Source organism: Gorilla gorilla, chromosome 1 (genome assembly GCF_029281585.2).
Source record: "Gorilla gorilla gorilla isolate KB3781 chromosome 1, NHGRI_mGorGor1-v2.1_pri, whole genome shotgun sequence".
NCBI lineage: Eukaryota > Metazoa > Chordata > Mammalia > Primates > Hominidae > Gorilla > Gorilla gorilla.
This window is the reverse complement of record NC_073224.2, coordinates 94,022,758-94,037,437: the sequence shown is the minus strand read 5'-3', so window position 1 is coordinate 94,037,437 and position 14,680 is coordinate 94,022,758. Positions and strand designations below refer to the sequence as shown.

The following is a 14,680-nucleotide window of genomic DNA, read 5'->3' as shown; positions in this document are numbered from 1 at the left end:
CTGCAGTAGTTGTTTGAGTGGACATCAGTGTCAGGCTCCCCTAGGGGATATAAAACCACCGTTTCAGTGGTTAGTGGGGAACTGGCACCTTATGTTTTTCCAGGTAGGAGGATGAATAGAACTATCCTGATGATCCTGAAATTCTAGCCCAGTGGTCTGAAGCCCTGGGACACACCCAGCCAATTAGAGGACTGTTGTGTATAAAAAACACAGGGGTGCTTGTTCTTATTCCCCTGACTTGGCCTGTGACAACTGTTTGTGCTCAGGAAAGGGAGAAACATCTCTTCTTCTCAACAGGCAAACCAGGCCTTTAGGATCCCTGGTATAAAGCTGGGGCAGGGCAGTGCTGGAACTTCCCATTTTCATATCACACTTTCCCCTCATAGGAAGCAGGCAACTTACTACCAGTTCAGAGTTCTGGGGTGGGAGTCCCCCTTTGGTATCCAGAAGGCTTCCACTTTGAAAAAGAGTGGCAAAGCCATTCAGGGTTTGGGATTAGGAGAGGACGAGCTTTTCTCCTCCTGGCCCCAAATTTATTTTAGTTTCACCACTGTGGTTTTTGTTCTTTCCAGCATCAATCCCACATGTCAGTGAGTTCTTAGGGTCAGGCAACTAGAATTCTAGACTATTCATGTTGGAATGGACCTTAGACATATCTAAGTCATTCTTTCTCACTTTACAGATGAGGAAACTGGGAGTCAAAGCAGGTGAGTGATTTGCCCATGCTCCACATTTAGCTAATAGTAAAGCTAGGACAGGGACCCAGGGCTACCTGTCTCCCAATCCCAGGTGACTTCTACCTGGGCCCTCAGGGAGCAATGTGCTGAAGTGACCTTTATCTAAAAATCACATATATCCGTGAAGCCTCATGCTTTCCTTTCTGCAACCAATTTCCAATGTACATTTATGGGGATGAGATGTAATTGAGGTTTGAGGGACAGCCTGAGGCCAAAGAATGGAGTCAGAAGAATAGGATATACAGTGCTCACACCTAGTCTCATTATGCTAAATGAGGAAGGCTGGAGCTAGAAGCCCTGCGGGCCAACTTACCCCTACCCAGAAACTGAAGCACCAGGGATGCTTTGGTTCCCTTCTGCACCAGGTTGTGCCTTTATCACCACTCCCTTGTCTTCCACCAAGGCTGCTATGTGTTAATTCACCTACACATATTTCCAAATTGGAAATTCATTTTTGTTTCCCTGGCTTCTTGTCATTTGTGTTCCCAGAGATGTGCTGAGAAGGTTTATGTGGCCTCATCTGTTAATGAGAAGGTGATGCTAGTTTCAGGTTTGTGAAACCAGGCCTGAGGTACTAGTGTTGTGATGTGTGTGTATGTGTGTGTGTAGGTGGGGGGCGGGGGGAGATAGTGTGTGTTAGACAGCCTGAACAGGCCCTGAGAAAAAGATAAAAGGCTGGCAAAAGACCTCTCTGGTTGAATTTATCTTAAGTGGGCAATGCTAGAAGCTGCCCAGATTGGCTCTTTCTTGCTTGTGTGTTTGTTTTTTAAGTCTAGGCTGACACCTGAGAGTGGCCTTTGGCATCCTTCCTGCCAGTAAAAGAGTCTTTCTCTGGGTAAAACAGAAACTCATCTGCCCCTTGAGCCCTCTTGGTTGTGCCAAATAGGGAAAAAGAGAATGCAAAACTCAAAGAATATTCAATGAACACTTAATATGTTCTGGGTACCATTTTAAATGGTGTCAACAAATTTAATCTTCACAATAATCTTATTAGTATTAGTATTATTGTATAATAGGAGTATTATTATTCCAGTTTTACAGAGGAGAAAGTGAGGCCAAGAAACATTAGGTAACTCATAGCAGGTTACAGAGAAAGCTAAGTGGCAGAACCGGGATTCGACTCTGCTCCAGCAAGCATGCTCTTTTCTTCTACTTCTTTTTTCTTTATCCCGTTTTTCAAATTTCCAACAATGTATCAGTTAAGAGTTTTTCGCTTGTTTTTTTGTTTGTTTTTGGAGAGGGCATGTTGCTCTATCACCCAGGCTGGAGTGCAGTGGCATGAACATGACTCACTGCAGCCTCGACCTCCTGGGCTCAAGCCATCCTCCTGCCTCAGCTCCCCAAGTAGCTGGGACTACAGGCATGCGCCACCACACCCAACTAGTTTGGGTATTTTTTGTAGAGAAGGGGTTTTGCCATGTTGGCCAGACTGTTCTTGAACTCCTGACCTCGCCCTCCTAAAGTGCTGGGATTACAGGCATGAGCCACCACACCCGGCCACAAGCATGCTCTTGACCTCTGTGCTCTACTGCCTTTGGAGTGTGAGACTCAAGGAATGTCAGGGCAGAGGAAACCCAGATTCGTGGACCAGCCATGAATGGGCTACAGAGACCCATGAATCCCCTGAAATTGCACCCCAAACTTAATGTGTGAAGACAAAAGTACATTTGCAAAATGAAAAATGTTTTCTATTATCAGATGCTCAAAAGACTCTGTGACCAGTTCCAGAAAAGACTAAGAATGGTGGATTTAATCTAATCTTGTACAAATGAGGAAACTGAGGTTTAGGGAGATAAAGTGATGGTAGGAAACATGTTTGAAAAGACTATTAGCAGACCTAACCAGGCTTTACCTACTAGCTGGACGAGCATGGTCAGAGTTTTGGGTTCTCTGAACTGCAGTCTTCTCACCTATCACTGATCGCTGCCTTAAGGGCTGTTAGGAAGAGTAAGAGAATATATGTAAAGTACCTAGCATAGTGTCAAACACACAGAATGTGATTAATAAATGCTGGAACTTCTGTCCTCTTACTCAATTTTGTATATTGTGCTGTGATAATGGCAGACTTCATTAGTCTTTCCATTATTCTATACTGTCCTTTATATTTTAGTTTAATCATTTAATTAATTAATTATTTAACTTAATTACTATACTGTAAAAATATTTCATTTTCTTTGAGGGCAGACTTCACCTAATTCCTGGGCTTTGTATCTTGGGATAAAAGGGTTCCAAATACATCTACTGCATCATCACCTTTCCATCCAAAGTAGCCAGGTGAATTCCCGGTTCATACCCTAAAACTTTGCCTTCACCCTGTTGTTTTGCATTCTGAGGCCTAGATTCCTAGTTGTGAAAGGCAGTCAGAGGAGCTAAAAGTAATGCAAGAAAAAACAAAGCTCCACTTTCTTTCTGTTGTCAGTAGGGATAGAGGCCCAGGGAGACCTAATCTCCTTGAGTCTAAACTTTGGGGCCAGGAGCATGATCATGGGACTCCAGGAAGAGCTTCACACAAAGTCCCTTTTCTGGACCTCTCAGTTTTCACAACCACCTGCAGAGCTCAGTTTTGCTCAGGGCTCTCATGTGGAAAGACTAAGAGTCTACAGAAGAACAACAGTGTTGGCAGGAGCAGACAAGGAGACAGGGACCCTGCTTACCATGGAAACTGGGCGCACTGGGGCCATTAGGTCCGTGCATCACTGCTGCTTCACATATTTGCTTATTAATGTTTTGTTCTGAAAGCTGACAAGAACTCTAGGGGCTTCAAGCCCATAAGATCAAGACATACAATATAACGATATAAGTATGTAAGAAACATAGATTGATACAGATATAAAATAGGAAAAGGATATGAAACAAATATAATATATAGGATAAAAATTATAAATATTATAATAAATATAAATATTATGATATTTAATATTATTAATATATATTTAAATATAAATATATACTTATATTTTGTAAATATAAATATAAATATATATAAAATATGTATAAAAATAAACAATAAATATTATAATAAATATTATACACACATATATATTTACATATGTGAGTATATTTATGTATGTATTTATGTATATATAGATATATCTATATTTATGTGTGTATATTTATGTATGTAAGTATATTTATGTATGTATTTATGTATATTTAGATATATCTATATGTTCACATGTTACATGTTATATAGATATATCTATCTATATATAGAGTTAAAAATAAATAAATAAATAAAAATAAAAATAAAAAAATAAATAAATACAGAGAAGCCTGGGAGTTTCCTTGACTTCCTTTTCCCCCCTCCCTCTTCTTATTCATCAAACATTTGTTGATTGCCTATATAAGCCAAGCACTGTAATAGGTGCTGGTCATGAAGACACAACAGATTATCACTACACCAGAGACAAAGACCAAAGTCATAAAAACCTCTGAAGCAGGAAGAAAAAAAAAGTTGCATACATTTTTTTAACAACTCATCACCTCCCACTTAGGCTCATAAAAAAACCTCACTGATTTTAGTGTCTTAACTTCTACTTTACTGTGTATGTGTCCAAACCACTGAAAAATTCTGTGAGGGCTATCTTGCCACATCCATACTCTTCAGAGACCCACAGGCCAGGACCAACAGCTAAGTCAACAATCACACTATATATATCTATATATATATAGATATAATCACACTATATATATCTATATATATAGATATAATCACACTATATATATCTATATATATAGATATAATCACACTATATATATCTATATATAGATATATCTATATAAATATATAGATAGATAGCTCTTTATATATATATAGATAGATAGATCTTTATATATATACATACATAGTCCATAAATATGTACATAAATATGTTCACATTTTACCCAATCAGGTCAAATCTCCAGTGTCATGCTAGTTGAGATACTGAAGGTATGAGAGTTAGCTGGAGCTGAAAGAATTTGCCAGGCCAGGTAAAAAGAGGAAGGGAAAGCTTTTGAGCCGAAGAAAAGGCACAGAGGCACAAATAGAAAAACAAGAGTGAGGATAGTGATTATTTGAGGGGTCATGAGGGCAAAGGTGGGGTTAGGATGGCCCCAAAAGTAGGAACCATATAATCTTGGGATCTTCAGTATATGACAAATGTTTTATGATCAAAGGCCTTGTCTTCACCTGGTGTTAACATAATGCTATGCCATGCTGTCTTTCCCAGAGTGCAGGTTCCTTTTGCTATCACATTTCAACAAATCCTGGGACCAGCGCGTTCTAAAAATTAGACAAGCAATAATCCTCCCTGGGCTCTCTGTCCAGATTCTTCCCCAACTTGGTGATTCTTGACCCTAGTGATCACATGATAAACAGGGTGTGTGTGCTGGTAGCAGGGTGTGATGACCACGTGATATGGTTACTAGACAGACTGTGACAATGGAGATCAAGAGATCTAGATTCTAGTTCCAGCTCTGTCACTATCTAGCTTTGTGACTTTAGGTAAATCTCTGCACCTCACTTTGCTCATTTATAACATGGGGTCCATAAACTTTGCTCTCTGAACTTCATAGGGTTACTGCAGGGGATTGAAAGAGATAATGGAAATAAATGGGCTTTGGAAAGTTACATGCAAATATCAAAGACTGTGATTTGTTACTTTTGGAAGAGAAGAAAATGAAAATAAACACTATGAAACAACAGTTTCCATCAAGCAGATGATGCAGGAGGAAGAAAGAGAAAAAATCTCCATTAGTGACCATTAAGGTCCCTTGTGGTCCCCAAGACAGACTCAAGTTGCTTTTGGGGAATGGGGCTTCTAACAGTCCTGAACTCTGGCCACCCTAACTCTAAAGGGATGCAGGACCCTGTGCTCAAGCCAAGCATATCCATTACTATATATATATATATTTTTTTTTTTCCCCCCTTGGGATAATAGTGTGATTGTTGACTTAGCTGTTGGTCCTGGCCTGTGGGTCTCTGAAGAGTATGGATGTGGCAAGATAGCCCTCACAGAATTTTTCAGTGGTTTGGACACATACACAGTAAAGTAGAAGTTAAGACACTAAAATCAGTGAGGTTTTTTTATGAGCCTAAGTGGGAGGTGATGAGTTGTTAAAAAAATGTATGCAACTTTTTTTTTCTTCGTGCTTCAGAGGTTTTTATGACTTTGGTCTTCGTCTCTGGTGTAGTGATAATCTGTTGTGTCTTCATGACCAGCACCTATTACAGTGCTTGGCTTATATAGGCAATCAACAAATGTTTGATGAATAAGAAGAGGGAGGGGGGAAAAGGAAGTCAAGGAAACTCCCAGGCTTCTCTGTATTTATTTATTTATTTATTTTTTATTTTTATTTTTATTTATTTATTTATTTTTAAAACGGAGTTTCACTCTTATTACCCAGGCTGGAGTGCAATGGCGCGATCTCGGCTCACTGCAACCTCCACCTCCCAGGTTCTAGAGATTTTCCTGCCTCAGCCTCTCGAGTAGCTGGGATTACAGGCATGCACCACCACGCCTGGCTAATTTTGTATTTTTTAGTAGGGACGAGGTTTCTCCATGTTGGTCAGGCTGGTCTCGAACTCCCGACCTCAGGTGATCCACCCACCTTGGCCTCCCAAAGTGCTGGGATTACGGCGTAAGCCACCACGCCCGGCTTTTTTTTTTTTTTTTTTTTTTTTTTTTTGCAAAAAACAAAACAAAAAAATATCTAAATGATGCCATGTGAGACTTGATCTCAGAAAGATGTTGGGAAGCTGAGAAGGAACCCATAGGAATATCATCCCTTTAAATGATGAGATGCTGAGTATGGTGTGAGTAAATTAGAAGGAAGATAACGAAACGAGGCCATTTCAGCTGAAGCTACCAAAGTGCAGCACCGGGTCCAGCCTTCTAGTGTTAGAGAACTGGGAGAGCCCATCTCCTTGCAGAGGTAGAGCAGCCCGGGGCTGCAGGGGAGGGTGAGGCCTTCATGCTTGTTCCTAAATGCCTAAGGTCTTCATTTAGGCTACAAGCGGAGCATTTTGATTGTTATACATAAAGGAAAATGTGGTTAAATTTAATTCAAATATATGTAAATATCTTATGATTGGCATTTCAAGGGAGGAAGTCAGATTCAATCTTTTGGCTACTGTAACCTATATTAAAGATAGGAAGTATGCAATGATGTGTAGTGTCTATGTACAGGTATTGCTAACTTGAGAAATGTATTGGCATGGGAGGAGCCCTGGGCTTGCCCATAGGACAAATCCACCTCGAAAGCAGAGCAGAGTGTCTTCATTCTGGGTAGCTGGTAGGATATAAGCCTGAATTCTTGGTCTTCCAGTGCTTCTTAAAAACTCCCACGTGTTCTCTTTCCCCACCAGGTCCTGAACTCTAATCTGTGTCCTGTCCGACTCTCAAAAAATCAGGTCAGCTCTTCAGAGGACTTCTCCTTACATCCCCCCTCCACACAGCCCCAGCATTTGGCACATGTGCTGAGTGAGATACACTGCATGCTCTAGGGGTACCAGGTCTCCCTCAAAAACTCTGCTAATTTTGTCCCGTAGCGACCCTCTGCTAGTGCCAAACCCGGAGTCGGCCTCCTGCCCCTGCTCCAAATGGGCAAATGGCTGAAAGTGGCTACAGAAGTTCCCTCACCTCTCTGAGATTCTCCCTTCTCTGAAGTCTTGGTCTCTGCATTCTCATTGCCTCAGAAACAATCAGATTCCTTCAAGTAGATGATTTATGAATTTTGTTTAGCTCTTCCAGTTACTTTTAGAGGGAGCACTAATTACTGCACACTACTCCATCCCACCTAGAAACAGAGATATTAATAAAAAGTGAATTTATACTTTGTTGCCACTGTGATTCATGTTAACTAATCATGTTTTACTTTTTGACTTGACTTCTAGGAAGCTCAGAGCCAAAGTTGAAACCCATCATCAGCCAGTGGTATAGAACCAAGTGTAATACACTTTCTGTATTAACCTTAGCTCTGGCTTATCTAATTGTTCCTATTTTCTTTTTCCTTTATCCAAATTTCTTCACTTATTTATTTATTTATTTTTATCTTATGCAACTTTGGAAGCCGACTCCAAACTTTACTGAATGAGTCAAAGTAAAAATAATTAAAAATAAATAATACCTAACTTTATTGAATATTAGTGCTCTAAGTGCTTGACATAATTAACTCATATATTCCTTATGGCATTCCTATAAACAAGTGCAATTACTACCATGAAATGGAGAGGCTGAAAGCTTAAGTAACCTTTCTAAGGTCATAAAACCTTTTAATTGTTTAAGGAAGAGTGAATGTACTATTTTAAACAGATAGTTCTCTCTTCTCCTCTTAGATATCATTTATTGAGCCCCATTACATTCTATAAAGTATGCTAACTTCTTTGTATACATTATGTTAACCTTGGCTTGGCAGGATTATTAAAGATGAAGAAACTGAAGTTCGTAGAGGTTTGGTAACTGGTAGGGGGGTCCCATAATTCAGAAGTGGCAGAGCCAAGTCTTAATATAAACTTTCCATGATTCCAAACCGTGGCCTCAGTTTTCTTCTTCACTCCTGATCTGCATAGCTACCCAGTTTTCTCTTCAGCTTACCTTCTTGTTGGGGAAAGGAATTACTATTTACTATGAAAGTTTCACTGTCTTTGTTAACCAGGAAGAAGAATTCATTATCTGATCCCTATGTTAGTATCCTGAAACCCACTACAGCTTGGGGACTGCTCTCCTGGGGCTCTGCAAGAATTGTTTCTGGAAAGTATTTTGGGCTTCCAGGAAAACTGCAATCCTAAAGGTCTATTTCTAAGGGGAATTTCAACTTGTGCAAGAGGTCTGGGTGACCATTATACCCAAAGAATAGCCCTGTAGGCTGAAGAAAGAAACCCAAATAATCTTTCTTGGCCCCCCTGTGGAATCCCATTGTGTCAATATTTATCTGCACAAAGGACCAATCTGAAACAGCCTGCTCTGTGAAGCTTGTGGGAAGCAGGGCCTCAGTGACAGTTTCTTTAATTGGACTACCTTGTCCTTTCAGAAATTGGAAGAACTAGACCATTGTAGCCTAGGATTGGAGGAGGAAGAGCCAGGGATCAGGAGACCTGAACTTCAGTCCTGGTTACCCTAGCCTTCTGTGTGAACTTGAGTAAGTCAGTTCACCTTTCTGGGCCTCAGAGGTTCTGGTATTTAACACGGAGACATTAGAGGGATTGGCTTCTTAAATTTGCTTCTGGGCTCCAACGATTTATGATTGCAAATGTCCCTTTAGATTGTAGACTGGCTTGAGACCGCTGACCCCAATAATGCCCCCCAGTCAGTCTTGTCTGGGCCCAGAGAGGCCCAGGTATCAGGTCTCTGCACCTCAGGCCTCATGTGGGCCATGTGTGTGTTTTCCTGGAAGCTGCATATAGGACACTCATTGACGGGGAGCCTGTGGTCTGGAGCTAGTAGTGAGATGGTAAACATTATGGAACAAGCAGCCCTTTCAGGCTCTCAGCCTTGGCAGGATAGTATGAAAAATAATTCTTGGGAAGCTGGGGACTGGTGGCAGCTGCTTCTCTTCAGCCTGCCTGCCAGGCCCTACCAGAGCTTGGAGGGCTGGAGCTCCCTGCTGGGCCTGCCACAGCCTGTGCTGGTAGTTTTCCACTCTGGGAAACTGGAAAAGTGAATTGGCTTCTCTGTCTGGGAGATTGGTGGGTAGCGGAAGCATCAGAAAACCACTAAGACAACTCAGCAGGAAAAACCAGGAGACACTTCTTTGCTGCAGGGTCTCTTGCTTCCCTTGCCATTCCCAGCTTTTTCATGCTTCTTTACAGTTCATAACAGAACAAAGACAGACTGGTGGGATTTGATGAACGAGGAAGTGGACTTGGGGGAAAGCAAGGAGACCTGACATTTAGGGCTTGGGCCAACTTGGCAGTTCTGAGTCTTGACTATTGGCTGAGATCCCTTCCACAGAAGGAGTTTACCCAAAATAGGCACATTCAATGGGAAAACCACACTGGTACAGCTGAGAAGTGCCACGTTGGTTGCCCTGGGCTTTTCCTGGTTCCAAAGATTCAGTAGGATGAGAAAGGTCATCCAAGATCATCTTGTCCATTTTCCTGTGCCTTTTCTCTAAGGCCCTTGGGCATACTGAATCACTGAGAAACTTTGCCTATTTTCTTAATGTGACTATTGCTAATTTACTAAGTTCTTATCTCTGAATTGTCTATCCTCATCCTTATATTACTTTGTCACAATTTCTAGACCTCCATCCTAACTTTCGTTGTCTGGAGATTGTGTGCAATACTTGTAGCCCTCTCTGCCTTTTCATCTACTTATTTATTTGCCAAATGTGTGTTAAGCATCTCATGGGTGCTGTGTGTTGGCAGGTACTGAGGGGGAAAAGGAAGAATATGACATGATTACTATTCTCAAAATTGCTCACAATTTCAACAAGGAGGTAAACAGGCACAAGAGTAACAGAAAATCTCCGTTGGAGTTTGTTACTTAATAGAGCCCCCTTACACACCATCATCACTTTAATCCCATACCACGTTTTAGTATTTTCCATAGCTTCGTCACATTGTCTGAATAGAAAGAGCCAGTAATAGCTACTGTCAAATACATAATCAAATTGTGCCTATTTGATTATGAAAAATCTATTGTCTTTTTTCTGTCTCCCCTACCGAAATGTAAGATCCATGAGACAAATTATTTTATCTGTCTTGCTTACTACTGTATCTTCAGAAGAACACCCGATACACAGCAAAAACTTATTTATTAAATAAATACATACACATTTGTAAAAGAAATACATTTGTGAACTCAATACATGCAGGTAAAGATAGGTTGCAATAAAATATGTCATGACTCAGACTTACAAGGAAGTTTCCTGTATCTCCTGTCTGCTAAAACACCATTAGCCAAGGCTACCCTTGACCAAACTCCCAGGACTTTGTTTTTAAGCCTTGTAAAGTGATGAACAACAGAAAACACTTCCTTTATCACTTTTAAATAGACATTTATTGAGCACTTGGTTAATGCCAGACATCCTACTAGAAATTGGAGATACAACAGAGGAAGATAGATATGATCCTTGCCCTCATAACACATACTGTTTAGTGGGCAGACCAAAATTAAACAATTATTTACATTACAAGTCTAAAAACTGTTATGAACGAAAACCAGTTTGTTATAAGAGCATATAATAGAAATTCCTAACTTAGCTGGGGACTTGGGGGAATTCCTTGGGGGAGTGACTGGCTGACAGCTGAAGGATGAGCAGGAGCTAGTGAGTGAAGGAGGGAGGATGCACATCCCAGGTAAAGGGAGCATCATGCACAGAGACCTTGAGGCTGGAAGATACTTTGTGCATTCAGGAACTGAAATAAGGTCAGCGTGCTTGGTAGAGAGCAAAGAACAGGGAATAGCCAGAGATGAGGCCAGAGAGTAGGCTGAGACCCAATCGTGTGGACCTCAAGGGTCACATTTTCTTAAGAAGAATGAAAACCTGTTAGAAGGTTCATGACAAAATAAAGTTTTAGGAAGCTAATTTGGGCTATTGTGTGGAGAAGGGATGATAGAGGAACAACGAAGAAGAGCTAGAAGGCATTATAGTGGCTCAGATGGGAGGTCATGGAGGTTGCGCACTGCATGGGAAGAATAGAGGAGAGAAACAGCTGGACTCAACTGCAGGAGGTAGGATTTGTAGAACTTGCTAATGGACTGGATGATTCTCAAAGGCCAAGTTTACTTCTCATTCCTTGACTGCCTCCTGTTGAGAGTAACATGTTACCTATCATTCCTGGACTCTTCCTCTCCAAGAATTCTATGTTGGTCTCCAGGCAGAGGTCGACTCAGGGAGAGCCTTTCCAGTTTTCATCAATGTCATTGCCACTCTGCTGTCCACCACACAGTTGACCTAAACCCTCTGTATGCTGGAAGAGCTGGACGAGTCGAGGAAGGGGGGAGCGCTGACATGTGTAACAAGTTATTTACATGAAATGAAGCCTCATGTCCTCCCCTACTTCCTCTAGTTCTCAAGCTTGAGTCTGCATTAGGGTCATCTAGAGTAGTGGTTAAAACACTGTTTGCTACCCCCTCCCAGCAACCCCGCCAGAGTTTCTGATTCAATACGTCAAATGGAGACTGATAATTAGCATTGCTAATGAGTTTCCAGGTGATGCTGATGCTGCTGGTCCTGGAAGCATATTTTGAGGATCACAGCTCTAAATGGTAACTGAAATGCAATCACAGTACATAGATCAAAGAGTTTTCAGGAAGGAAACTGGCACTCCTTTGACACCACATAGCAGAGTATCCTATGTGGATCTACCTCCACATCTGTTATATAGGAAAATTCCTGAATGGGTTCAGTTAGAACACAAAATATAAAGGGTTTCTATGCCTAGGAAATATAATTTAACTGAAATGTGTCATAAAAGCAGCTGCAGCAGCAGTAGCTCTGATAAAACTCCTTAGTTGCCATTCTCAGAATGAGCAGTACGTTAGAAGGAAAGTTATTTGCAACAATATCATGATTCACCTCATGTGACCCACATTCCCTATTTCTGCTTTACTTTAGATATTCCAAGAAGCAGAGGCTCTCATTGCATTCATGGCCTAGTGTTTAGAGATGCATGAAAGCCAGGGATGAAAGCCCAGTGGGATGGTCAGTGTGGCTTTCTCTGGTGCCCAGCATGGTCCTAGAGAATCATTACACATCCAGGCTGAAGGGACCTGGGAGCAGTGGCTCCAGAGCCTGACTACGCAACACAGTCACCTGGTGGACTGTAAAAATATGCAGGTTACTGGGCTCAGCTTCAGGTATACCAAAGCAAAATCTCTAAGAGGAGGCTCACAAACATGTATTCTAAAACCTCTCCAGGCTTTTCTAACGCTATTGGTCCATGGACTGGCTTTGGGAACCACTGCCTTACAGAAAGCCTAATAGAACTCTCTTGCTTTCCACATGAAGAAACAGACCCAAAGAGAGCCAGGAGCTTGCTCAGATCCCACATGGTATAAGTGGTAGAACCGGTAGTGGATGCGAAGTCTTGATTTTCAAGGGTTGTGTGCTCAGTGGAATTACAGGCTTTAGAGCCAAGTTCTAAGATGAGTTAGTATTTACTCAAGGAATGGCCTTTGCAGTTGAAACTTACCTGTAGAATGTGTGATTAGTGGGAAACATGAAATATTGGGTGGAAAATGCTTATCATATTGCCTGACACTTGGTAAATGCTTCTAAATGGATGTCATCATTACTGCATTTTACTGAATTTAAGCAACTCACGACTCTAAGATGCATCATTACTTTATGTGCCTCTAAGAAAGAAAGAAAAACTACTGCCAGTTAAACTATGACACTATTTGCTTGCGAAGTGCATCCAGATTTCAGAGATGTCAGTACGTGAAAGAATGGGCAGTGTGGTATTTCACTTCTCTTTTCTCAACTCTATGAAGATTCTTACTTTACTGAATTAGATACTTAACAGTACATGAAAATTCCTGAAGGAGAAGTATACTTAGTGTGTTTGAGGAACAACAAGGAGGCCAGTGTGGCTGATGGGGAAAGTGGGGTAAGGACAAGGTCCAAGACAGCCAGGGGATGTCTGATTCCATGTCTTCGCTATTGTGAATAGTGTGAGCAGAAGAGTTTCATGATCTGACTTACATTTCTTTTATGACTACATAGTATTCCATGCTGTATATGTACCACATTTTCTTTTCTCTTCTTTTCTCCTTTGCTTTTTTTTTTCTTTCTTTTCTTTTCTTTTTTTTTTTTTGAGATGGAGTCTCTCTCTGTCGCCCAGGCTGGAGTGCAGTGGTGTGATCACTGCACCTCCGCCTCCCAGATTCAAGCAATTTTCCTGCTTCAGCCTCCTGAGTCACTGGGATTACATGGGCACACCACCATGCCTGGCTAATTTTTGTATTTTTGATGGAGACAGGGTTTTACCATGTTGGCCAGTCTGGTCTCAAACTCCTGACCTCAAGTGATCCGCCCACCTGGGCTGCCCAAAGTGCTGGGATTACAGGCGTGAGCCACCATGCCTGGCCCACATTTTCTTTATCCAATCCACTATTGATGGGAACCTAGGCTGATTTAATATCTTTGCTATTGTGAATAGTGTGAGCAGAAGAGTTTCATGATTTGATTTACATTCTAAAAGATACATGGGAAAAGGTGGACAAAGGGAGACCAGTTAGGAAATTATTGCACTATTCCTGGCAATGGAAGACAGTGAATTAGCTTATTATGGTAGTAAAATATGTGAGAAGGAGTAGGTGGGATATGGGAATATTTTTAGGGTAGCCAGTAGAATCTTCTCTCAGTGGATGGACTGAATACAGGGTATTGAAGGAGTCAAGAATGGCCTCAAGATTTTTGGCTTGAGTCGTTGAAAGAATGGAGCCTGAAAAAAAAAAAAAAAGACTGGAGGATGAGCTTTGGAGGGAGTCTGTATTTTACTCAATGTTATCTTTATTCCTTATTTACATCTATCTCTAAAGTTTACCTCTTTTTTTAAATAAATATTTTTGAATACCTATTTTCTCCCCAATATGCACTGAGATACAGTGCTTTATTCCCCTCAAAATTTTGCCACCTGCAGGGGAGATAGGACTCACACATGGCACATTACAAAGCAGTATGTATCTAATAGTATAAGAAAGATATTTAAAATGTGAGAAATCAGAGAAAGGAGGCATTCATTGTAATTGGCCCTATCCTCCCCTCAAAATGCTTGCTTTTGTTGAGTACAATTTCATTACATTGGAAAAGGAGAATGCTAGCATAATAACTTTAACTAGTTTTTTCACTTTGGGTAAACTGCCTCTTTGCTGTACCTCAAACCACCTCCACAACAAGCATGCTTTTTCCTCAAGTTTACCTTTGCATTTGCTGTTCCCCTTGCATAAACCATCATCCCTGCAAGAGTCACCTGGTTGCTGTCTTCCTTCACTCAGGTCTCTGCTCCGAGT

The 14,680-nt window shown here is 41.1% G+C and overlaps 1 protein-coding gene across 6 annotated transcripts in view; it reads left to right on the top strand.

Annotated features, from left to right (window-relative positions):
- DDR2 (discoidin domain receptor tyrosine kinase 2) overlaps positions 1 to 14,680 on the top strand; it is a 155,001-nt gene that overhangs the window by 94,504 nt on the left and 45,817 nt on the right. The window contains exon 1 of one of the 6 annotated variants that reach the window (XM_063693335.1): positions 683 to 707. The exons of 4 other annotated variants lie outside the window; for them this stretch is intronic. In XM_063693335.1, coding sequence (XP_063549405.1) covers positions 683 to 707 — 25 coding nt within the window. Of the gene's footprint in view, positions 1 to 682; positions 708 to 7,112; positions 7,132 to 14,680 lie in introns of those variants that run through there. One more of the 6 variants, XM_055364706.2, reaches the window with a different exon arrangement.